Consider the following 26,734-nt stretch of genomic DNA (forward strand, 5'->3'; position numbering starts at 1 on the left):
GACTGTAGATAGTATAGACTAAGGGACGTTTAGTAGTCGACTGATAATATCAGGGTTTGCTGAAAATTCCGTGAGAATGTATAGTAGAGCTACCAGATAGATTATGGTCAAGGATAATGCATAAATTTGTAACCCTTGCCAAAATGTTACCTGTTTATAGTGCAAAAACATATTTTTTGTGTAAAAGATTAATTAAACCAACTCACAAAACGCAAGAGTATATACGGTATTTGGTCAGAAGTCAAGTTGCAAGCTCAACAATGCTACCTGCCTCTATACTAGCACTACTTGATTTTTATGCCCCTAAAAGTCGTATCGAAATTGATATCAAAATCAAGATATAAAAGTGCCTAAACAATAGTCGAGTGTTTAGGCTGTAGTGTGTGGTGTGTAGTGTATGGTGTGTAGTGTGTGGTGTGTGGTGTCTACTGAACACTCCAGTCTCCCTCAGAACAGGACACTTCGTTTAACCTGTATAAATGTGTTATAAATAAAGCACTTACGCTCCTTTCTCAAAGTTGTTAAGTGAATTGTCAAGTTTTCGCTCAGCAGAGTCGCCCTCTTTTCCAAAGAGAGTGATGTAGACGTTAGCATCTGTACCGGCTCCGCCCTTGTTTCCGGTAAACACAGTGATCTTGTACGAGTTGACTGTAACCATGAATGATTAACTTGATTCAGAAAATCAAATACATCCAAAATATAAATATGTTCAACTCCCTTAAGACATGAACAGAAAGCTTCATGACTAAAAATACATAATTAGTATAACTAATAAACTTAAAACTGTTTATGTTATAAAAAAGGCAAAATAAATAAAAAGCCTGTGGTAACAATTTAGCATTTATATCTGTGTAATATTTAGCAAGGACCAAAGTGTGACAGCGCAGTGACAACTAGGAAGAGAGTTTGAGTGTGACAGCGCAGTGGCAACTGAACTAATAATATTTGAACCAGAGCAACCGATATCAGAGCGTTAGTATGAATAGTACATAAACCAATTAGCATTCAACTCTACACAACTCAAAGTGAAGTGAATGCAACTGCTGAGCACCCAAATTAAGGAACATCCATCTGACGACTTACTGATAGGTCTGGAAGGATTGACTTAGCCAAACCTGACTATTATCTTATAGAGAATGTTCAACTCACTCGCTCCCAATTATCTATAGAATTGTTAGATTTTGAACCCCCTCTCCACAAACGTGTTAGTTGTTTATTTTTCCTGTAGTCATTCAATTCACTTTTACTAAAATAATAGCAGAGTACTGATAGATGATTAACTTACCAGCTGTAAATAGAATAGAGACACATTAGTGTATATAGCCAGCACTTTTATATTGACAACTCTAAATAGATACCTACTCAAGTTATAATATTATCTCTCAGCTGAACAAATATAACATCTATAGTTCTGTAGCTACAGAGTAAGAGAATGACAGACATGCCCTGTGACCTAACCTGTGATATCCAACCTGGTAGGATATCACAGAAGGTAAAAATAAACATATAGCAGTTAGCATAACTACTCTCTCCTATCAGTACATCTCAATCAGTCGATTGCGCATGTATTGTCAGTAGGCCTACAGTATATAATTATTTGCTGTTTATGCTAAGGTATGTAAATTCAATTCTATTGCAATAAACTGTAATTGTGTAAAAAATTTTCAAATGAAATAATTAACCCTCCAAGGCAAACGGTAAGGGTATAATTTTCTGTCCCATCGGCATGAGATTTTTTACGTACTGTATATTGCGATAAGGTAGACTTTTCTTCTCACAATCCAGCCCTTTGTTTCATCAGGTTATTATTATGTAAACTGTGTAATATTGTAAGATTATAATACAAATAGATGAATGAAGCTTTTTATCAATTACAATAATTAAAGATTAAAAACAACTTTCTCGTTTAAAAACTAACGTTTTCTCATGGCCAACGGGTCTTTGCTGCCCATTAATTCTCGACAGATGGCACCATCTCCTTCATCCTTGGCAAGCCATTGACCACATGGAAAAAAATACTTCCACTTTGGGTGCTTCAGGTCACTGACAACTATCTGCAAGACAAGGCAGAGCTGAAATTTGAAGGTTAAAATGGAGGAATTGCAGGAAGTGAAACGGAGCTAAAACCTCTAAATGTTACGTAGTCTCTTTATCCTTGGCGTAAATAAAAATTTTACTATTTTGGAATGAGATCAATTGTCATTTATAGCTACGATAAGATAACCACCGTTTGCTGCCAAATATTTTACTAACATTGTTGGATTCAAAATACTGAATGGTTTAACTCAGTCATATATTAAATATGTTTTAATTCTCAAGTAACAGATATCCCCGTAGTGATGATATTATTTTGTGTTTACCAAAAGATACACTCAACAATTGTATTGCTGATTCTTCCAATCCTTTGTCAAAAGAGATCAGGTGTACACCTGAACTTGGTAGTTTCAAGTCTTCTTTGCATAAATTTTGTTTTTGTGTTTATGACACCTTTCGTTTTATTTATTGATTTTTTGTAGTGCTATACATAAAAAATATTTTTATGAAAGTTTTTACGGACTGTCCAATCTATATATATATATATATATAAATATCAGTGTTTGGCTGTATACTATCTCTCCGTGTGTCCAGTTCTAGAGATAAAGTTTTAGGAATGAAAAATCCGCTGTGCACTGGATTTGAACTCAGAACCTTCACCTTAGCAGACAGGCATTTATTCAATACACTAAGCGATTCAAGCTGTTACACTATTGAATAAACTTTGCACATAGTTATTATCATCTAGCATTATGCGTTAGACCTCCTAGAGAAAAATATGTGTACACGAAGAAAAATGCCTCACATGGCCAACAAGACTATTGCAATCAGTACAGAGCTGTAGTAGGCACTGCAGCCAGTAAAGTATGAATTACACAGAAATAAACACAGTACACAAAAATAAACAAACACCTTCATTTAAAACTTAGACTGGTAAATGTTGTGTGTGTTGATTAAAAGCAAATGCTCTGTTCAAAAACTTTTTTTATTACAAGTGCAACACCCAACATTCATCAAGTAAAAGTATATATATACATGTATACTCATTTCTTAGCACAAAAATCAGAGGCAGTACGAGAGAGCCATGGTCATGGCCGTTTTGGGAAATGCACTCTTAATTACTTTAGGTGATACAGCCGTTTGTGAGAACGCGAGAGACAGCATCCCTATACCAACAACACCTGTCGACAATCTCACCCACTTTACCAACATGGACACATACCAGCCACAAAATGTCAGAAAGTAGAAAAAATAGCGTGAGCAACCACAGCTAATATTGTGTGCAGTGACAATAACATTAAGTTGGTCATCATGTTTTTAAACTGTATGATTATACAACCACCTCCTGATATACTCCCACCGTTACTAAGAGATAATTAAACAATCCTGTAAAGTACCGATACAACAGTTAAATAGTTACTTTCCAGAGTGATTTACTGTTCTTATAGAGTCACATAATTGCTCATTTTGCACCAAAAAGGTTGCACCTGATACTTTATGACAGCTAACCGCCCAACTATCTTGACAAGAGAAAGTCTAGACTCACCCTCTCGAGGTACCATCCAGGGCCTGTGCCAGTGTTGTCATGTTCCACTCGTATCTTCTTCATCTCCCCTACACACTTAGCCTTCACTGTGAATATGTCGCTCCTGTTTCTCTCAAACACATTCTTGCTTCTGCTCTTCAATGAAAGTTTTTCTGTGATTCCGGCTTGACCATAAATGGTAACAAAGACATTGGCGTCTGTACCAGCCCCTTTCTTGTCACCCGTTATTGCAGTTATTTCATATTCTACATTAGAAAATATAAAGAATAAAAATGGGACAGCTTGATAAAGAACAGCAAACTCGTATAATGATATTTGAATATTCCACAAGAGGTTGCATACCATAGGGTTGTTAAATGCTACGGCTTTCTGAAGAAGAGAGGGGCTACTGATGTAATTCCTGAGTGTTTCCAATTTTACTATAATCTTCTTGCTCAAATCTAAACTTTTAATTTTCAAGATGATATATGAATCTGACTTAAGATTGTAAAGATGCATATAAGAATTTAGAATAGTTGTACAGAATATTTATCGTTTGACCTCTTTCTCATCATGTAATTATGCATTCTCGTGCATTCCGCGAGATCAGCTTCCTCATCCTTAAGCTAAGCATCCTTATTTCAGCGTTACATGAACACCTTCTCAGCCTAAATCTACCTTTTTCATGCAAAAACGAGTTAAAATTCTGACTGATATAAGGGTTAAAGTGTCTTTAACCCACACACTTTGCTCCCAAAAATTCACAATCTTGAGATGAATGCAACTTGGTAATGCTTGTCATAGCAGCCGTGTGCTCATGATTGGTCACCTGTTTTTTCTGCTAGCTGAGCATGAATAGTGCGAGAGATCTGACAATCCGTGTGATGCAATGACCACCACTGTCTACAGGTAAAAAGCCATTTTCTATTATTCACCGTATTTATAACCTCCACTTCCTCCACGAACCAAGCATCCTTCTCCATCAGCCCATCGTGCTAAAAATACAATATGTCATTATAACACATGAGTCACCAGAGGTGGTGACTCATGCTTAGATAACGACAAGGTGGATGACTCTTTGAGAGCAGCGATACAGTCAAACACAAAATGAGCATGACCAACAATGTGTCGAAATTAGAAACTTTGCACCATCTATAAAATCATGTTTTCAATTCTTTCTCTACAAACATGTTAGTTGTTTATTTTTCCTGTCGTCATTCAATTCGCTCTTATTCAAATAATAGCAGAGTACTGATAGATGATTAACATACCAGCTGTAAATAGAATAAAGACACATTAGTGTATATAGCCAGCACTTTTATATTGACAACTCTAAATAGATACCTACTCAAGTTATAATATTATCTATCAGTAGAGCAAATATAATACGTAGTATCTATAGTTCTGTAGCTATGCAGCAAGAGATTTTAGTTAGTTAGTAGTTTGTATAACTGCTGTCTTCTTTCCTATCAATACACTTCACTCCTACCATTGCCAATACATTATCCCAATGCCTGGTTCAGACCATTGGCGTGCAAGGGAGGCGCTGCGCCCTGCTATGCAAGCTATCCTGCGCGCACTCCAGGATCACAGTCATGCATATGCGTATATTAGTATATATTTATTTAGTATATAGTTTATATAGTTTATATATACATATATTTATATAGTATATATTTATATACATTGTATATGTGTTTATATAGTATATACATATATGCCTTACTAAAAATAAACCCTGAGCTGCACTGATGAGGCTTAAATAGCCGAAACAGTACTGTCTCTAGCATGAGTATACTTTTTTTCTCTGAACGAGAAGGCATGGTTTGGTGATTAGTTCACTACTCTGCACAAGACACAACTTCTCATCAGCTATGATTAGTTATGGTTAGCACAAGTTCGGGCTATGAATGCAATGTAGGTCAGATTCATTTAGAAAAAGGCTCTAGTACCTCGAGAGTTATTGACTTGATATCGCCAATATCTGGTGCTTTGATTCGGAATGTTTCGGTAGAGCCAGGTGTGAATTTAAAAGGCTTTGTCTTCGATTTACGATTTTCTCTAGGAGTTTTTGACTTGTCAGACGCTTTGCCTTTACTGAGGCATTTCTTGTTCATCTTGCCTTTGCTGCCCTTCATCCTAAGATAGACTCTAGCTGACGTCCCATGAGTTTTGTGACTCCCTGTAGTGATTAGGACTTTATATATGGTCTCTTTACGGATTGTGGTTTTCTTCACAGTATCTGTCGTCCATTGTCTGTTCTTATGAGTAGTATCTGTCATCGGGCTTCCACGGCGCTTTTCACTCTACGAACAAATCATTTAAGTGACTCTCAATACCTATCATCCTGCAAACCCTGATCAAAGCTGATTCGAATGCTTGTACAGATTTAAAAAGCCACTAGATGAATATTTGCTTCACACTTTTTCTAATGGTCAACCTTGAACGTATACGGCTGACAATATGTTACCAGAACATAACGAAGAGTCTAATGGATGAAACACATGTGAAAACTGTATTTTATTTGCTTGTGCGCTTCAAGTATACTTATAAGATGTATGCTGTTGGTTTGGTTGTATGTACCATCTGCTTATGTATGATTCTCGTGTAGTTGTAGCACCAACATACAGGCCTTACTGTTCAAGAGATTTGGGGTTATATTTAGAATATATATAACTCAAGTTTGACTCTGAGTGACACAAAAATTACTACGAAAGGTTTACAAACCTAACTTTTGCAATACCAACAAAAGAGTAGCGTACCCCTAGGCGTCGAGGGATGTTGGAGAACCTCCGAAGGAAGTACTCTTGAAGATGAGGGTCACCAAGGGCATCATACCTAGGCATGCCTATGCTTGGCACTCCGCCACCGATATCAACAGTGGGTCGACCTGCAAGACAATTATGTTACAGTGAATGGTAATAAATACATATTCAGTTGGAGGATTGGCAGCTAAACAATAGATTGATCCAGCTAAAATCTTAATTTAACCGATCTGTGTGATGAAGAATTATAGGTTAAAACTCATCACATCACCTTACGATGACTTATACTGGAAATTAATATATATGTATTTTGTTTGTCAGCCTTTTGTCTACCGATCGCCTTCCAAAATTTGATGCCAAAATCTTTCCTGAAGTCTTAAAAAAGTCTTTGATATAACATTGCAACAAGATGACATGATAACAAGTGCAGATAACTCATCGCTAAAAACATCTGCCAACAGCATAATCATGACTTAACTAAGTTTTTGAATTACTTTCGCGGTTAGTAGTGGTTACGTTGTTCTTTTAGCCGCAGTCAATTATTGATAAAGAGCAGCAGAACGACACTGAAGATATTATATAGAGAGCAAAACTCCAATTTTTTAAAATTGCAAAACTTATTTTGGTGTATGGAATTCCTTGCTATACTCTGCGTCAGATGATTTATCATGTTCTTAATAAATTGCTTGCCTTTTTGTTTTTCAGCTTGTTTATATCAGTTCACAATTCTTACCTATTGAGGCATTTTTATAAGCTTGAACTTGACGATTTTGGTAAGGAGCAGAGTGAAGACGCTGACTAGAAGGCTGGGCAGGAGAGTAAATACTTCGATATTCCGTAGTTGTAAATTCCCTCCTTTTAGGCTTGACTGGAGTGTAGGTGTTGTAGTACGCATCCCTTGAATAGGAGGGCTTGTATGTTGGTGCTACAAAAACACAAGAATCCTGCATAAACAGATGGGATGTGCAAGAAAACTAACAACATAACCTAATAAGTACACTTGAAGCACACTGATGTGTAATTGTGTTTCGAGGTCTAATGTAGTGTAACGATGTCTACGGAAATGGTGAGACGCTACCAAGAATCAAGGTCAATAATGATATTGCAATGGTGTTAAAGCTATCAGATTACAACAGCATAGGATTAACGGCTTTATTGGTTTCTAAGGACTATTGGCATATAAGCTATACAGGACCTCACGAATGTTCTTATCCTACAGTGTTGTAACCAAGCACATACCTGCACGTTATTTAACACACACAAGCAATAAAATACATTTCTTACAAACAACCTGACTTTGCTTACCCTATATCATAACAAAGAATTTATGACTTAATGCTGGTAGGTGAAATAGTTTTAAAGAGAGCATACAGAACATCTTGTATTATAAGTAGCAATCGTTTAAGAATTCTATAGCTTAGATACCTGATCTAGGTCGTGACCTCACAGCAGGTGGAGAAGCGTACTGATGAGTGGGTGGAGTAAAGTGAGTAGAAGCACCATTGTAAATACTATTTCTCAAGCAGAGCTGAACCCCAAGAGAATCGGAGAGAGGCATGTAAGAGTCACCTGCCGCCATCTGTAATTCATAACAGATTGAAACGTTAAAAAACAAACATAATCCATTTAACTATAACTCAAAACTAGTAGCAAAAGGTAGCAATGGTCAAGCTGAACTATTTGAAGAAATCTTACACAAATACAAAAAGATAGACTTAAGCCAAACAATTGGGAAGATCATTGTTTAAAATAATTTAAAAATAAAACAGCATTAGCTATCTGTATTAAACTTTTAAATCAAATTGTAAGCAAAATTTCTGTCATAGGTTGCTGGTAATAGGCTAACATAAAATAATTGATTTTCTTATCAGATATGGAAATGTCTTCATTTCGATGACTTTATTTGGGCAAAGCAAATTATAACAGCAATAATAATGGTTACACAAAACATCACCATTCGCATTGCTTTGGGTTGAGGAACGATTAAACATTGTCTTACGCCTTGAACAGTAAAAGTATGTAGAAGTTACTATCGCATTGTCATCGATATCACGAAGAAGCAAAATCACAAGCAAGTCTAAACATGATAGAATAAAAACTATTTATTTCACTTGATACAACTACTTTATGAAAATAAAAGCAGTGAGATGTAAGATACGCAAGAAATCTACAACTTTGACTAAACAAAATGTGAGGAGGGACACTGAGGCTAAAACCTTCGCGACAACAAAACTGTAATAAGGAACATGTATATACATAACAAAAATAGCCAATAAATGCAATAAACAACCATTAAGTACTGCATATGACTAAATACTAAAACGCTATATCTAATGCAAATGGTGTTTATGTTTTCTAAATCGAATATTTTTTTAAAACTGTAAGTTGAGGAGTTGATGTTTTTCTCAGTACACGCACAAGGTTGTCATTCTTATGTATCTGATAAAGTAGAAAATTAAACGCGCTTCTATATAATTGACAATATAGAATCTGCAAAATCAATCTGTGAATTGTTAATCATGTTCAAAGGCAGCCGATGAAGCTTACAGACCAAGCGAAGCCACGCAATGTTCGTAACGATTAACCGAAATTTAGATTTGTTAAATAGAAAAGCCCACCGTATTTTTCAAAACATTAAAGCACAACCTGATGTTTTGTATGCCAAAAAATTAAGTAGATTCATAATTACAACAGTCATATAATATAGCGTCTATCGGTTGCATACGGTCTGTAATAAAACATGTGAGAAATCATTTAGATGTGAGACATGTGAGAAATCCTTCAGATTTATCTAAATAAATCTAAAGGATTTCACCCTCACTTAAGTTGGTTAAACCACAAAACTGATACTGTGAAACTGAACTGTAAAAAATATACCTTTTAGATATAAATTCAGATCACAAACACTTTGTTGAGTATTGTTAATAACCCGTCCATTATTTAATGCACCGCATGAAGTTTGTTTAACCACGATGTTCTATATAACGTAGTATTTATGCTCGAATGCCAAGGTCGCTATGCAACCATTGCATCCGGACGACCGTCTTCGGGCGGCCTTGTAAGTCTTTAGCGTCGTATCGTAAAAATCGCATGAGCGATTCACCAATTTTCTTACCAAGCGCATTGTAATGTTATTTTCACCTATTTTGATTATAGCTTGAAGTATTGTCCTTTTGTTTTCGTGACGTTAATTTTGCTCAAAAGTAAATGCAGATTTTTAAAATAAAATTAAATGCACTCTACAAACATTGTTTGTAATAAATGATAAACCATATTTGCGTAGTTTAGTTAAATACTAAACTACGCAAATCAGTTTTCTCTTTGAACACCCGTCGCTGGTTGCGCAGTTTCGCTTCCGGTTTTAAATAGACCTAAATATATACGCGAGTGATAATAATTCACAGTTGGCTACCTCACTACTCGCTTGACATTCGAACTGTAAATAATGTTTTAAACGTTTTTAAACTAACCAATTCATAAATTGATCCAAGTTACTCGGTCGTTAATGACTTTTTTTATTCATATATTGGTAACAATATACCAGAGTATTTGGGACTGACCGTTGGCACATCAAGGTCAGACCTAACAGTATCCAACAATTTCGATATAACTCCGAAAAAATGCACACTCCGGTTTCAGTTTTTACTCTTTTAACGCTAAACTTGCTCTAAGCTAGGCTGAAAGAAATTTTATTTTGTAATCAGTATTTACTATGCACCACCGAGTTATCACATATTAGAGCTCATGCATTAAGGAAAACAAATTTCCTTACTGCTACACCTACCAAGCATATATACACATAAGAATAATTTAGCCTTGTTGTGAGATTTTACTACAATGTACTAAGTTATGGCTGCTACCACATTGAAAAAAAATCTCACTGCTATGTCTACCAGGCTCATACATAAAAAAAACTGGTCACAAGGTTTTACTGAATTATAAAAAAATATAAGTAGTGGGAGGGCAAGTGTAGCATGCCAATGATGCTTGGGACCATGATGAGCGTTTGGGAGGAACATCAAGCTATATTCTCACAAAAATGAGATGAAATGCAATACCATAAATCAAAGACATTAATTCTGTTTGTTGCCTTTTCTTGTTCCCTGTTTTGCCTGCGTCAATTATGCAAAATTTAATAGGAAATTTCATGTACCAAACATGTCATATAGTATAATCATAATAATGCAAATGTTTTTTTAGTTTCATTCCTTTCTTTATTATGGCAATTGTGTTCATTAAAATTTTAATTAATGTTGATGTACATCAGACATAATGTTGACTAGATTAAAGGGAATATGGTTCTGATGAAATGGCTACCTTAATGGTGTGATTCTATCTTAGTAGATTAGCCTAAAATTATTTTTAAAATAACGCTAGAGCAATTTTTTCATGATTGCTAATTGAACATGGACCAAGTAACAAAATATATCTGTTCTAGGTGTTGATAACATTTGTTCTTACTGACATTCATATTCCTTTTGTCAGAACCAGCGTAGTTTTAGTTGTAAGAAATCATGAGATATTTAACTACTTTTATGAAAGATTTAACTCAATTTTCAATGAAGTTGTAGTGCTTTACACACTATACTAAATAATTTCAAGACCTGTAACCTTCAACTGTTAAAACCTGCCGTTCGAATTCTAAACCAAAATTAAGGAATCTTTGGCGATTGGGGATTTAATTATTTTTATCACAATGAATGAGCTTCTGTTTAGATGCAGTGACCTGCAGATATAAGATGAGCAATTGTTGTTATCATATTGCCATGCACCAAATTATTCAACACTGAAAACTCAAACATGAGTAATAATTGGAAAAGCTAGTATTCACAACCTACTATAATAGTGTTCAACTAGCCAAATTCCCGGTGTTGCATCGGTATTAAAAAACAGCTTATAAACAGTGTAAGCAGCTTATAACAGGTAATGTAGTTGCAATTGGCTAGTTTGAGTAAGTTAGTATCCGTATTGCTAAACTTACCAATAAGAACCGTGCGAACAAGCTTTAGTGACGTTGCGCATAACACAGAGTCTTTATGCATATTTTAACCCAGATAATGACTCATATCGCCCAGTAAATCCATTGCATCCCGTGTTGCTTAATGGGTTAGCTTGTCGCCTTGTGGTTTCGAGATCAAATCTTCTGCGATATAGATTTTTCATTACTAGATTTCAATCGGTATAGTTGGACAGACACTGACAGATGATGACAAACTTTGAGATCTATATATATATATAGTAGCTGTGCCTCCCGGCGTTGCCCAGGTATTAAAAATCAGCTTACAAAAAAATGAGAAGTGATGGGAGTTGCCTACCACTTGCTATTAGCCTGGCACATTGCCAATGGAAAATCGTATTCCAGTAAGCTAGTTAATAAGCGCTAGGCTTCTAATGACGGTACGCCATGACGTTGCAAAAGCATTGTCCAGCTACGCTATTCTAATAATAGCTGTAGCTGGAGGGATACACATACATATACACACACACATACTTTGAGAAATATATATATATATAGATTAACAGTCAATGACTGTGCCAACAATGGTTTATTTCTGGCTATTTTGGCTTACTTATGCAGTCATGTTGCATCTTGCGTTTTGAAATTCACTAATTACTGTAGTAGGTTTGTGTTGGTTACCATGCAATTTGTATGGTGAATGTATGTATTTTATAAACTGGTGCTTATAATACATATGCAAGTATAAGGAATCGAAGCAAAACATACAATTATTTACAACGAGCCGGACTAAATAAACCTCAGACTGATCATTTTTTTAAATGCTTGTTCAGTCGGATGTTGTCGTCTTCTATAGTGTATGCAAATGGATCTGCATAGATTAAATTGAAATAAGTGCAGAATTGATGACAGTAGATATTTAAAGAATAGAGAAAGCATAATATTATTATGCTTTATTGGTTATCTTGAGGTGTTGACTGATGTTCTAAAAAAGAATTAAGGAGATTGACCCACTAGAAGCTGAGATATAGCTAGCCAAACACCGGTCTACCTAATAAAGAATCAGAGGAAAATCCCGAAAACTGTGACGTTTGAAATCGACTTATTAATGATCATGTGCCGGAGTTGCGCACCCTTACTGCCGTTACGTATAATGATTGTTTTGGCTACGAGATGTGAAACGCTTCTCGCGATAGTAAATAATTTACAGACTAGCTCTGGTTTCTCAGAAAAATCAAGCAAACATTGTGTGGTAAAGGCATTTGCCCACAACCCCTCGCCATGATTTTTCAAAACAGAAGAGCAGATTTTGACTATTGTGCTTCAAAATTTGACTCGATCTCCACGGATATGCTCCGAAGATCCTCTGTTCAACGAACGTCGCGTGTATAGTCTATTTGCGACATCCGCGATATGCAGTTTGTTTAGAATAAAAAATAGGAATGTGACTTTTTGTTTATTCATCATTTTTTTTACTGTGTATCTAATGCAGCATTCAGTTGTTTTTCATGATTATCGTCATTATTAACAGACTGTAAGTTCACTACAGCCATAATCTTAAAAAGAATAACTTGACCGTGCTGCTCTTGCTGTAAGAAAAGAAAACGATAACTTTTGATTTGATTTTTCTATTGATTTATTATCTTATCTATGATTATTTTTTATGATTAATATAATAATCATAATGCATATTATACAAAATAATAATATAACTGCGTATAGAATAAATGCTGTAACTAATATAATTTGTGGAAAATTCCAAATGATAACCGAGATTGATTTAATTGATTCCATTTATTAGCTATAGTTAAAAAAATCTGAACAACGCTAAAGATGAGTCTGAATAGGGAAGCTAAGTGGGAGAACAACAAAACTAAGCTGAACTAGCAAGATAGCGAAATGTTGCGAAATAATAGATGCGTGTAATTATTTTATGCTAAAACTAATCTACACGTCAGAGGGACTGGTTCGGAATTGTCAGAGCAATGATTGTTAGGCCCAATTTGATTGTTCTATACTTCCAGGGATTAAACCAATTAAAACGCCGTGATTGTTATAGGAGAGCGCATTAGTTGGCTTAATTGACCAATGGCACACAAGTCGATTTCATACGTCATATATTGATGATTACCAAAACACTTATGTTTTTTGGTAGACCTATGTTTGGCTGGCTATATCTCAGCTTCTGGTTGGTCAATCTTCTTGATTCTTTTTTTAGAACATCAGTCAACACCTCAAGATAAAGAATAAAGCATAATAATATTATGCTTTCTCTATTCTTTAACCTGAACTACCAACACTTTTGCTAATGCAATGTAAATATTCCATTCAGCATAATTATCTGGTCTCATTTTATCACAAGATATATGTCTTATCTCTTTCTGGCATGGATTAAAAGCGAGAACGTGAACTACGCTATTACTGGGCATTAAAATAATGTTTTGCAAATGTGTAGAAATAGCCTAGTGCAATAATTCAAACTGGAATAACATGAATGAATTCACTTTTTTTCAATATGCTATGTAGTTACATACGATAGTGTCATAGTTATATGCATCATTTTGTTTTTTTCGTTATAATTCAGATTATTTGGACGGGTCTGCCTAAGGATGGCTCGAGACACATACGTCCCAGAAAGCTTTGTTAGCTCATGGATAAAATGGATTATGTTTTCATTCAATTTACTATTTTGGGTAAGTAATGAAATCATGGATGTAATCTGGTACTACCTAAAGTATTGTTCAACATACTTTCAAGTACCAAACATCTGGTTCGATCTGTATGTACGAATAAACATTTATACATGTAATATATATTTTTGTGCTTGCTGACTAACCTTTATGCATTCATGTATAATATACCATAGAATAGTGACTGAGTGAGATTGACCGAAACAACTGCGCTCTCCAAGTTAACGGAGCAGTAATAAATGGTTCAGTGCAAAGGGATGTTTATCATTTTTAATCTTTTTAAAGCAACAAAATCTTATGAATGCGGATGCAACTGACATGGATTATTATAAAACTGACAGTAGCTGAATAATATTGTAAAAGGTGAATATGGACCTTTACTTAACCATTCATCTTATATAACCTAAGATACAAGAAAGCATCACACTTAAATTTTTGTGCGTTTTTATATCTATACCATCATTCTCTTAGATGACAGCTTTGCTTCATGGCATATAATGGGTAGGACTAAGTTTGGTTGTAATAAAATGCCAATTATCTGCGCGGTCTTGTCTTGTTCTCATGTTCTGTTATTCGTATATATTGTGCTATTCATGCCTATTGCTCAATGTACCCAACTACAGTCAGTTTTTTGTCACTAGGAGAAATTTAAGTTTGTTCTGGTACTGTATGGTACTATATGTTATAAAGTCACATTCTCAGTTTCTATGTTTCTTCTAGTTTCTAAGCTGGGCTCTGATCGGAATTGGAATCTGGGCCTACACGCTGACTAAGGACTTTAACCAGAACAAAGGAGATGACATGCCACCAGACATCTTTGACTTAATATTTGACTTCGCTTTGCTTTTTATTGTTTTCGGTGTCATCGTCTTCATTCTCTCTTTTTTTGGATTGCTCGGTGCTCTGCGTGAGAACATCTGCCTACTAAAGACGGTCAGTTTGGAAAACTATCTGTTCCTTAAATGTTACATTTGAAATTATTGCTGGTGTTTCACTGTTTTTATGCTTGTCATAATTCAAGCTTTCTATACCCTCTTACTCCATACTTGCAATACAACTTTTCGTTCTCTTCCATTAACATTTTCTCGTCATGCGATTGTTACAGTTTGCCATCTGTGTGGGGATAGTGTTTCTCGTGGAATTGGCTATTTCTATCACTGTGCTCGTCATGGCCACACGCGCTGAATCAGCGTTAGAAGATCTGCTACAAGATGAGGCCATCGTAGAATACCGTGATGACATAAATAAGCAGAATGTCATAGACTGGTTTCAGGAGACGGTGAGTATATGGCATGCCGCCGAGATTCTCACAGCTTTCGTTTAGCCATTTTAAAACCATAACTTTAAGAGTTTAGTTCATTCAAATTCTACCCGTTTGGATGTCTCCATGACGAATATGGTCACCTTTAATGCTGGACCACAGCTATGATTGTAGAATGACTTAACATCTTATTTTTAGTGTCTTCATTTTTCTTAATGCCCTTGATATGTGAACCCTTACCATCAACAAAACCTGTTTTTTCCATCTTAGTGCTCCAAAGCTTTACTTGCGAAATAATAAAAATGCAAGAATATTCGACTGATGCAGTGATAATCTGTAAATAAGCATTGTTAAAGTAAATAGAGTCACTTACTCTTACTAGTCACGAAATGTGAAGACAAGCTATGGAATATTTGGATACTCAAGGAGAAGGCAGAAAGCTCACGTCACATTTGTACTCGCCGTTACATTTTCTAATCGTGCATTGAGATTTTCTGATCGTACATTGAGATTTTCTGATCGTACATTGAGATTTTCTGATCGTACATTGAGATTTCTGATGACAGTTTGAGTGCTGCGGCGTTGGATTCAACGGCTGGAGAGACTGGGAAATGAATAAGTACTTCAACTGTTCCAGTCCAGGATTCGAGGCTTGCTCTGTTCCATACTCTTGCTGCCAGAAGGAGGTTATGTACAAGTATGATAGCGAGGTGATAAACACCAGGTGTGGTGCTGACACACTCCAACCTATTCTATCGGTAAGCAGTTTTTAATGGAATGCTCTGGAATTGCCGTTGCATGCTCTACAATGATGATCGTTGTCTTGCTGAATGTGGTGGTTGTTGGTCTGCTACTTGGTGCTGGTATGTATGTCTGCCTAATGCTTTTCTTCCGTTAGTTATTTGAGTGAAGATTATGAACCAAGCTTCTAAACATTCATAAATTTTATAAAAAATGTCAACCCTAAAAGAGAATCACAATTTTTTATTCTTTAATTTATCAAACAATTCCTAATTATTGAGTTTTTCTGATGCTTTTTCAACCCTTTGGTTGGGCAAATTTATTTTCAGAGTTGTCTCCTCCCTGTGGGTGAATAAGTTTTGAAAAAAGTATTAATAATTATGCTCTATGTTCACTATTTTGGTCGTAGTTCAAAAATGGTTTGTTTGATCTCTATTAACTCGCAATCAAAAGCAATCAGTAGAAAATTCTCCACAAAATGGAACTAATAATGAGTAGATAACATCAATATCCTTGAATACTTTAGTTGTTGTCATGGTTGCTGTGGTTTTAGTGAACAAGTGTGTGTGAGAACATCAATCGTCAGAATTATCAGAACTAAATTCTGATATGAAGTCAGTAAGGTCTAAATCCGACCAATTGTTTTCAGATTTGTCCATGAGCTGGTTTACAACCTGATCGGAAGACTTCAAAAGGTTTATCATCAGGAGCCGTCATTGTTAATTCATATTAAGTTTTATTTTGCAACTCCAAAGTTGTTTGATTTTTTCTCATAGTTTTCTTGTGGTAGATGTTTTCAGTTGATGAACTTAGCAATACGCAGTCATCAACCCATTTGTTTAACTTTACGGATTTAGTCTTCTTGTTGACGAAGCAGCCATTCTAATGAATTAATATGAATAGTGGCAATTTCATTTTATTGCAAACTGAATATTGCTTTAAAAGAGCTTCAATATTTCAAATCATCAAGGGCGAACATTTTTATTGATTAAATTACCCTTCTTTAAAGAGTAAACATTGCAGGTAATTTCTCCTTTGAAGATTGAATTCTTTGCATTTGCGCATGATTCCTTTATTCAAATGTGGCATTTAGCTCTGTCTCACTCAGCACTAGATAGAGGTCTCTGTCTCTCCGTCTCTCTCTCCGTCTCTGTCTCTCAAGCTTATTCTTAGTTTATGTATCAATATTTTCAGGCGTCGGATGTTTCCCCAAATATTTATACAAGGGGCTGTATTGGTGCTGTGCTCAAGTTTGCTGAAGACAACATGCTCATCGTAGGTCTGATCGCGATTGGAGTTGTCCTTCCTCAGGTGGGTTCGCAATAAACCCATCAGATGCTATGTACATGTATGCTGTGATTACTGCAACAAGTGGAGACTCAAACAGCTGATCTGCAGTGCTTGCACTGCTTGCACTGCATTACAGTCATATTTCAACATATGAGGGCCCCAACATATGAGGGCCCCCAACATACGAGAGATCCGAGATACTAGTAGAATTTCAAAAACTTTTCTTTCTTAAGATACGAGTAATCTTTGAGATACGAGTCAGTTCTGTTCTTAATGGTCACTTTGTGGCTAAGTACGCGAGAGGCCATTTTCAAGAACAACATTGCTCGGTCTTTCTCCTCGAATCAGCTTAAAAGACGTTTTTAAAAGGTTGGCTACGAGTTATAGTGAACGCGAGGCAAAAGCGTCAAACAGAAAACGGATAATAAAAAATCAAGACGACAAAATAAAGGTGAGTTTAGTAAAAGATTAAAACTTAGCTTGAAGTGTGTGTTTAGTAAGCTGAAATCATCTAAATTAAATTCAAGGTTTCTGTTACGTAGCGTCACAAAAGTTTAGTGTACTGAGCACGTTGCTGTCAGGTCTCTGCTAGACCGCCGTTACCCACTACGTCTGTCTCGCAGGTAAAAACTCCATCCAGTATTACATAGTAATGTTACAGTTTATTGCAGATTTTGACAACTAAATAGGTATTTGTGAATTTGTTAGCGTAGGTTGGTACTGAATTACAGCAATTAAAAACATGTTTTCCAAGAATGGTAATAGATTAATTTGTATATAGGTACTTGATATAGGAAATAATGCTTTTATCTTCGAGTAGATTAACATACAAGCTCAGTTCCAGAACGCAATAAACTCATACGTCGAGGTATGACTGTACACTCTAAAGTATGTGTGTGCTAGCACAACCACTAAATTGGAAGTTCTGTGGAAGCAACTACTATAAAGAAATATGACAGAACTTCACCCTGTTGAAGGATTTGTTATGACAGTAGTGGGACTCGTGTTTAGTATCTCAATAGCTTTAGATGTGACAATAGCTTTAGCCTAAACCCTGGCTCATATGCGATGTGTGGGTTTTGGCTTTTAAATAGTTCTGATTTAGTTTTAAAAGCATTTCCTAGAAAACAGGTTGCAGAGATTTTTGTGCAAACCAGTTTTAATGGTAATTTTTGAGAAGCATCTTTTTACCTATAATGTCCCATTATGATTCACACATATACCGCAAAACCTTTTTTTGGATCCCATGGCACATACGACGATGCCATGGGTATAATAAGCACATTCCATGACCTTCCATGCACATGGGAATTCATGATATAAATGTTTCTAATTATCACGAACACGAAACAGTTTGCTTTCAAGTTGAAATATACAAAAAAATATTTAAAAAAATTTATCATTTTTTTTACATAAAAGTATCGCAATATATATCGCAAATTGTCTGTTTGCAATATCAAATCGTCTGCTGATTTTTGGAAATGGTGAAGTTCTACGCAGATCTTATAATATTGAGCCACCTAACAACTGTATGGATTCTCATCTCCTGTACTGGAGGGTCATTCATTGATACTAATTATTACTATTGTCACATCTAACAATGATTTCTTTAGAATTGTCTCCTACGATAAGCTGAGGGCAACCAGTTTTTGTGACATGAAGTGCGTATATGTTGTAGATCATTGGTATCGGTCTGGCCTGGACACTGGCCAAGCAGATAGACCAGCAGAGAAATCGTTATGTATAGACATAGCTGTCAAGGCCTTTCAACTAACATCACCTTCTGGTTCATTGAGAGATCTAGCTATGCATTTATCGTCAAATCAATAGCTATATTCATATCAGCCTATTATAAAGCATGATAGTTTGACCTTTGGTGAACATCCATCTGCCAGTGCCTGTGAAAGATGGTGCCTACTCTAGAAATGTTAAAGATGAATTCTTGTTAAGTATATTGTGCATGTTTTGACCTGCCTTTGGTCTGCTATCATTCAACAATATGACTGTTGCTTTTTCATTTACATAATTTTACAGTATCATCTTTTTCCTGTTACCTCTTTAAGAATGTTTCACATTGTGTTTTCTATTAATGCTGTTAGATAGTCTTTCTAACTAATATATTCTGGTCTTTTATTATTCATGTATTTTACTGTCACGTTTTCTAGTGTATTATCTTTATGCATGTGATATCCTTTATTGCTGAAGTTGAACAATCGTCTTTATCTGAATACTCTCTAACATTCCTGATTTGTACACTGATCTGTGTTGGTGTTTGCTCTGTATTGTGCAATAAAGCACATACCCCGCTGCAGTTCAGTATTGTGCTGTTGATGGCTCACAGGCTTGCTGGGTTTGCTCAACATTTGAACTTGGCTGCCACATATATCTTTGTTCACCCAAGTTAGACTAGTGTTAATTCTTGCTCTGTAGTGCTCATATCTTCTGAAAGTGAAACTGGTAGCTGGCAGGTGTTTAATTCTTATCACAATCGCTCCCAGGTTTAGGAGCAGTTCTTACAAAAAATTTCAATAAAATTCATAAAATGTATAATAATTACATGAAATTAACAATTACATCTTCACATTTTGCATAAATGGTTACGAAAAAGACAATTTCATGACAGACAAGTAAAGAACCATAGAAGTATTGCCATAGCGGCTATAGTGTATATAAATGTAGATAGCTATTATGACAACTTCCTTTGATCTTTGACTGCGCAAGCATGCTGAACGATTACCAATTATTCTGCGAACGAAGTATTCCAGATTCAAATAAAGTTGTCTTTTTCATAACTATGTTCGCAAAATGTTTTACTTGTCATATTGAGCTGTCTTGGTCGTACTGGCTGTCAATAAACATTCTTTATGAACGCTTACAATCAATAAACAATCAAAAATCATTCAGTATAAGCATTTGTTACATAACTCTAATAAAATTTAAGTTGTTACTTAAATTTGAACTGATATCATGACACGGCACTGTGCGTGTGGTACAATTTCTGCTGAGATAGGTCAAACAGAATTTACATAACAACTTTACCTGTGACTGGACAAAATCTTGTGCCAAGGTCAACGTACATTATAAGGCTACATCGTGTTTATACATACAGTTGAAGTTGACAGCATTAGTATCTAACATTGAGCAAATCAGAAGTGTTACCGGAGAACGGGGAGTAGAGAGCAGAGTAACAGGAATGTATTTAAAGATCTCTCTTCTCCTTCCTGAACTATTCTGTTTGTCGAGTTATTTGACTTTCAACTTGTCCCCAGAGAATACGGGCAAGGAAGAGCCCAACCAACTGTATTGTAAATAGATACACAATCAAAAAAACTAAAAACCATACAAGTTTGTAAACTAATTGTATAAAATCGCTTCTGTTGTAGGGTATCTTGTTTAGGTTAGATTCTCAACAAAACATTGTTTATGGCAAACAACTTGACCAAGAGTTCCAACACTTCAGCACAAATATATTGCTCTCTTTACGGTATTGTCCAGGGTGAAATGTGCATGATATATTAGATGCTGTTGTAAAAACTTCATTTGCCTGTTAGAGAAAGCTATTGATCTAACAACTTTAAAACTTAACAATATTTAACAATATAATTACTTATCGAGTTCTAGTTGTTTAAAAAAGGGCTAGCAAAAAGGCTAACAATGGTAGCAAAAAGATCAGCAAAGAAATCAGGAACGACATAAGTAAACAGTCAGGAAAGAGGACAGCAGTGAAGGCAGCAAAGAAGTCTGAAAGGAAATCAGCAAGGATGTCAGCAAGGGATTCAACAGAGACGTCAGTCAGAGAGTCAGTAAAGAAGTCAGCAAAGAGAAGAATAAAAAGATTAACAGAAAACCAATGGCATGCTAAACTAAAAATAAAATTGATATGGTCTTAACCATAGACTTAACCATAGACAAAGTTCTGTGATGAACACCTCTGTTAAAACTCGACAGATTTGGCAATTAAATCAATCGGAATTGGATAGGTAGCAGTAAGGTCCGCTACCGTGTATTTGGGATGATATAAATATCTACTAGTGATGTCAAAGAAAGAAGCCATAAAATTATATTGTGAGGAACACAATGAAGCAAGGTGACTGATGGGTAATCACTTGGCAGAAAACGAGACATTAACTCTCTCTGTACATATTATTACTAGACCAGAAGTAGAGACACTAACTCTCTCTGTACACATTATTACTAGACAGAAGTAGAGATACTAACTCTCTCTGTACACATTATTACTAGAAAACTGATGAGCAGTAGAAATAATTGTAGAATTTCAAAGAATTCCATTAATCGCTCCTACATACCTGAGGTATGATAATAGCTATTCCAATTCCACCCAATAGAAACATGTTATCCTGTATTGCTAGGCGGACTGCTGCTACACATCCAAGAGTATATATTGTTTCACTTGCTTCTGCTTCCTGTGCAAAATGAACTGGTAGTTAAACCAATTATTGCAGGTGATGTCTGATTGGTCGATATAAGACCATGTGACTGCCAGGCTCTAAGTGGTATGTACTCTGGACATCGGCATCATTAGAATAAATCGGCATGCAAGATAATTTTTTTATAAATTCACTGTCACTCTGAAACAATATTTTTGTACCTGTTTAATTTTGTACTCACTGTAATAGTAGGACTGAGCATGCCTGAACCACAGCGTGTATTCACAGTCTCAGCATCAAATGTATATGGATCTCTACAGCAGGAGTATGGTACAGAGCATGCCTCAAACCCTGGACTTGAGCAGTTGAAGTATTTGTTTAACTCCCACTCTCTCCAGCCACCATCTCCTACTCCACAGCATTCAAACTGAAAGATTCCATCAGTTAGTTAACTGACTTGTGATACCACATAGGTACTGATTACCATATACACTGTAAGTACTGATTTGCCATGTAATATAAGTGTTCTTAAAACATGTACAAGAATGTATAGTTTAAAATGGTATAACTTTTTAAGCTTTGTACCGCTGCTTAATACATTTGATAAGAGTTTTTAAATTATTGATTTGACCTGAGAAATCGAAATAAAATTAGGTGACCTTGATGAATTGCTTTCAAACTAAAAATAAACTAATAGTTAAGTTTGACACTTTTTCCCAAGATTCTGGAAAGTCACTTCTATGTCCAACTAAAAATATACAAGGATCCTTTTGCTCGTGCAACACAACCTATGCTTAGAATATTCCCACTCAAGTTAGAGAAGGTTTTTAGGAAGCTGATTTTACGTGCAAAGATTAAATAAAATTGATTACGATAGCATTGCTAGTGTTTTGTTACACTCATCAGAATTAAAGTCAAAAACTTTTACTCCTAAACTTCGGAATGATACAACACGCTTCCCATTGGTTGCCTTTATTTTAAGATCAGAAAAAGGGTTATCAGTTTTTAGCTTTGGTGATACCAATGTCTACGGTAGCACAGAGGTTATGGAATAGAATCATAAATCTTTATATGAAGCAACAATCACCATAGCCATTGCTTTGTGATCATTGTTCTTACAGCAAATACAACTTTTTTATACTGGGCAGTACCATTTTACTTGTAATAATACCGTTTCAATATCAAACAGCAGTGTTTTATACAAGACAATACCCAATCTGTATTAGACAATGCCGTACATATATTAGACAGTACTCTATCTATATTAGACAATACCGTATCTATATTAGACAGTACTGTATCTATATTAGACAGTACCGTATCTATATTAGACAATACCGTATCTATATTAGACAATACCGTATCTATATTAGACAGTACTGTATCTATATTAGACAGTACTGTATCTATATTGGATATTATTGTTTCAATACCAAACAGTATTGTTTCTATACTAGGCTTTACCGTTTCTTGAAACCAGTCGACGACATTCACTTGATCTAGATCATCCCTATATCCTGCCACAGCTTCTTCCTGTAGATAACTTTCCAATTTATTTTCGATAAAGTCGGAGAGAGCGAAGACAGCAATGGCCAAAAATATCTCCATCAGAAACAGTATAAGTAGCAGACTGAAATACTACAATGAGATTTTATGTTCGCATAATATTACTAACCGATGGTATGAGTATTTCTATGACTATACATAGCCATAATACTTAAACCTATAGCTATATCTATGCCTGTAATTACACCTGTATCTATGTCTATTATTTATATATGCTTCTATGGGTACACTTATGCTTGCGCCTGCTATTGTACCTATCCACATTCCAGCTATAGAAATATCTGATAGCTATGCAGTAATTTTATTTATGCAGTTCCAATCAATAACTTGTAAAATCAAATGACAAAGTACGGAGTGAGCAGTTTGAGAAAGCGCACTAGTTTAGCCTTAGTGCTAACTTAGTGCAAGACATGAAATAAAACTGATAGTAATTCCACTACTATGGTTGTATGAGAATTGTCAAGTGCTCAATATTATTGCTGTCTAGTAATAAGTACGTACAAAAAACCCGAGAGAGAAGCTTGTAGGTTTAGACCATAGAGTTATCTTCCCTTTCCCCTAGAGGGATAGCAGTGTCTTCAACTTCAATGTTGTTATCACTCTAGGGGAAGATAACTCTATAGTTTAGACTATTACAATCTTGATCAGTCTGGTATCTTTGAGTGTCTAATAAGAGCATTACGGGGTTACTAAATATTAGGGTTTATCTCCCTTGAAGTATCGTTAATTCAGACCCCAGTAGAGACAGAGAAAACCAAAGCTGAACAGATTCATATCCTTCACCCTTCATACATCCTTAATCAATTGTATAGCATGTTTCAGCCAAACAGCTGGTACAAACACATGTTATAGCATGCTGAACAGCTGGTACGAACACATGTTATAGCATGCTGAACAGCTGGTATAAACACACGTTATAGAATGCTGAACAGCTGGTATGAACACCCGTCATGGCAAGCTAAACAGCTTGTATGCGTGCTAGCAAGAAAATCATTACTACTGTCACAAAACATGGTTGATGCACAAAATATTATGGGTGTGTTACTGACAATGTGTTGAGCAATAACTACTATGTGACGGACAACATCTAAAGAAAAAATTGTTGTTCAAACTTCTTTGTATGATAATTGCTATTCATCGAGACTGTACATGTAAGTGTAGGCAATGTACTTGTACTTTACTTTTAAGAACATGTTTACCCAAACAATTTAAGTTAAATTTGTCTGAGCTCAGCGGCAAGAGAACCTCAAAAACTGGAGATATGAGACATGTCCAGTTTGAGGAAGCAGTGTAAACCAACCTATTCTGAAAATCAAACTCCAGCCTCCTGTTCACTGGTCAGGTTTTCTAGACTATCAGGTCGCAGATGGCACAGACATATGTATGAGCACAAACAGGTTTACTACCCTGTAAATGTTTCATATTTAGGAAGTAACTAGACTATTTAAGAGTCAATCACTTACCGTTTTTAGAATGCAAATATTCTCTCTCAAGGAGCCAAGTAATCCAAATAAAGAAACCATAAACACGAGTCCACCAAACATCATGAACAATACCGAGACATTAAAGAGCAGATCAAAACTTGCTGCTATGTCATCTCCCGCTGACTTTCTGTAGTCTAGTCCAGCAACATAAGACCAGACACCGATTCCCGCTAATCCCAGGCTTATTATCTAAAAAGAGGAAAACCTCGAGATATGATAACTCCTCATTGGTTGGCTCTATCAAACCATATGCATCGCTTGTCACTACTTACACAAAACAGTAGATTGAAGCTGAACATCAGCCACTTTATACCCGGTTTCACAAAAGTTTCATCTCTCTTTTTTGTCCGATGGATATCTCCAAGACGGCCTTTTCCAGGCCTTATTCTTCCTCTCAACATTCCTGGCTGCTGACTCATGATGTCTGTGAGAGTCTCAAGTTACTTTTTTAGCAAGTTGGTCGAAGCAATCCGAACTGTAAAGGCTTGTCCAGTGAGACCTTAGTGTTTTATACCACCATTCATTAGCACTGCTACAAACTTGTTAAGTGATGCTGACCGTAGCTAAGCGGAGAGTTTTTATTAATTCATACGCAACAATACTCAAGGCTAATGCCAACTACAGTAATCCACTAGCAATATATTCAAACTTGTGAAAATAATGTTCAAACAATAGATCTATTCATAGACAGAAGGTCTTTTACAATTATATTCAGAATACGTTCAGTGAGCCTGATATGCTAGCGAGAGATTCAACAGTTTAAATCACAAACATGGAACCATATTTAAACTAATTTACTAAATTCTACTAATTTACTAAATTCTACTAATCTATTATATTCTACTACTTTACTGTACTATATTTACTAATCTGCTACATTCTACTACTCTACTATATTCTACTAATCTACTATATTCTACTAATCTACTATATTCTACTAATCTACTATATTCTACTAATCTACTATATTCTACTAATCTACCATATTCTACTAATCTACTATATTCTACTAATTTACTATATTCTACTAATCTACTATATTCTACTAATCTACTATATTCTACTAATCTACTATATTCTACTAATCTACTATATTCTACTAATCTACTATATTCTACTAATCTATGATATTCTACTAATCTACCATGTTTTACTAATCTACCATATTTTATTAATATATTAATATTTTTAAATTGTGAATACATTTTGGTAGGTTTAGTTTAAGTGTCGAGCGATTAGCCCTTGCATCATCATACAGCAATAAATATAAATATAGGTAGAGTAACTCCTCCAGTCTTCTATTATTTCGCTATCAGGTTAGGAATAAAAAAGTCCTTAGTATGGACTCACTCTGCTGGTGAGTGAGTCTGGACTCACATCAGCTTATGCTGGTGTATTCGGTGTGATACATGAGCTTATTCTGGTATATTCGGTGTGATACATCAGCTTATTGTGGTGTATTTGGTGTGATACATCAGCTTATTCTGGTATATTCGGTGTGATACATCAGCTTATTCTGGTGTATTTGGTGTGGTACATCAGCTTATTTTGGTGTATTTGGTGTGATACATCAGCTTATTTTAGTGTATTCGGTGTGATACATCAGCTTATTCTGGTGTATTTGGTGTGATACATCAGCTTATTCTGGTATATTCGGTGTGATACATCAGCTTATTCTGGTGTATTTGGTGTGGTACATCAGCTTATTTTGGTGTATTTGGTGTGATACATCAGCTTATTTTAGTGTATTCGGTGTGATACATCAGCTTATTCTGGTGTATTTGGTGTGGTACATCAGCTTATTTTGGTATATTCGGTGTGGTACATCAGCTTATTTTGGTGTATTCGGTGTGATACATCAGCTTATTTTGGTGTATTCGGTGTGATACATCAGGTTATAAACCTATGTCTTACGAGACGGACATAAGTGTTTTCCAAATTGCTTTGGAGTGTCTTTAAGGAAACCTTTAATTTTTCCTATAAAATTGTTTGTATCTTCGTGGCCATTATGTTTTATTATGGTTTTGTTTTTG

General features: G+C 35.5%; 3 protein-coding genes across 5 annotated transcripts in view; 1 reads left to right on the forward strand and 2 right to left on the reverse strand.

The window, feature by feature from the left end:
- Positions 1-9,295, reverse strand: part of LOC137394930 (lipoxygenase homology domain-containing protein 1-like) — a 51,909-nt gene extending 42,614 nt beyond the window's left edge. The window contains 9 exon segments of the mRNA XM_068081707.1: positions 504-648; positions 1,919-2,018; positions 3,581-3,825; positions 4,389-4,554; positions 5,512-5,865; positions 6,322-6,449; positions 7,058-7,249; positions 7,750-7,903; positions 9,202-9,295. Coding sequence (XP_067937808.1) covers positions 504-648; positions 1,919-2,018; positions 3,581-3,825; positions 4,389-4,554; positions 5,512-5,865; positions 6,322-6,449; positions 7,058-7,249; positions 7,750-7,903 — 1,484 coding nt within the window. The 5' untranslated portion in view covers positions 9,202-9,295.
- A 409-nt stretch (positions 9,296-9,704) lies between these two features.
- LOC137393846 (uncharacterized) overlaps positions 9,705-26,734 on the forward strand; it is a 39,636-nt gene continuing 22,606 nt past the window's right edge. Inside the window, exons 1-7 of the mRNA XM_068080556.1 lie at positions 9,705-9,899; positions 13,866-13,974; positions 14,692-14,904; positions 15,077-15,250; positions 15,799-15,990; positions 17,168-17,284; positions 18,942-19,004. Coding sequence (XP_067936657.1) covers positions 13,891-13,974; positions 14,692-14,904; positions 15,077-15,250; positions 15,799-15,990; positions 17,168-17,284; positions 18,942-19,004 — 843 coding nt within the window. The 5' untranslated portion in view covers positions 9,705-9,899; positions 13,866-13,890. The remainder of the gene's footprint in view (positions 9,900-13,865; positions 13,975-14,691; positions 14,905-15,076; positions 15,251-15,798; positions 15,991-17,167; positions 17,285-18,941; positions 19,005-26,734) is intronic.
- On the reverse strand, positions 19,733-25,205 carry LOC137395234 (tetraspanin-33-like). Of its 3 annotated transcripts, XR_010978465.1 has the most exons (7): positions 24,974-25,205; positions 24,681-24,890; positions 23,116-23,289; positions 21,893-22,078; positions 21,571-21,687; positions 20,423-20,561; positions 19,733-20,108 (listed from the first exon to the last, which is right to left on the reverse strand). XR_010978465.1 is itself a non-coding variant. In XM_068082084.1 (6 exons), the coding sequence occupies exons 1-6, from the start codon at positions 25,118-25,120 to the stop codon at positions 20,490-20,492; spliced, it is 801 nt and encodes a 266-aa protein (XP_067938185.1). In that variant the 5' UTR covers positions 25,121-25,205; the 3' UTR covers positions 19,733-20,489. The 3 variants fall into 3 exon arrangements, 2 of the variants coding, with proteins under 2 accessions (XP_067938185.1, XP_067938182.1); XM_068082084.1 differs by having other exon boundaries at positions 19,733-20,561; positions 23,116-23,184; XM_068082081.1 differs by having other exon boundaries at positions 19,733-20,561.

This window comes from Watersipora subatra, chromosome 4 (assembly GCF_963576615.1).
Source record: "Watersipora subatra chromosome 4, tzWatSuba1.1, whole genome shotgun sequence".
Classification (NCBI taxonomy): Eukaryota; Metazoa; Bryozoa; class Gymnolaemata; order Cheilostomatida; family Watersiporidae; genus Watersipora; species Watersipora subatra.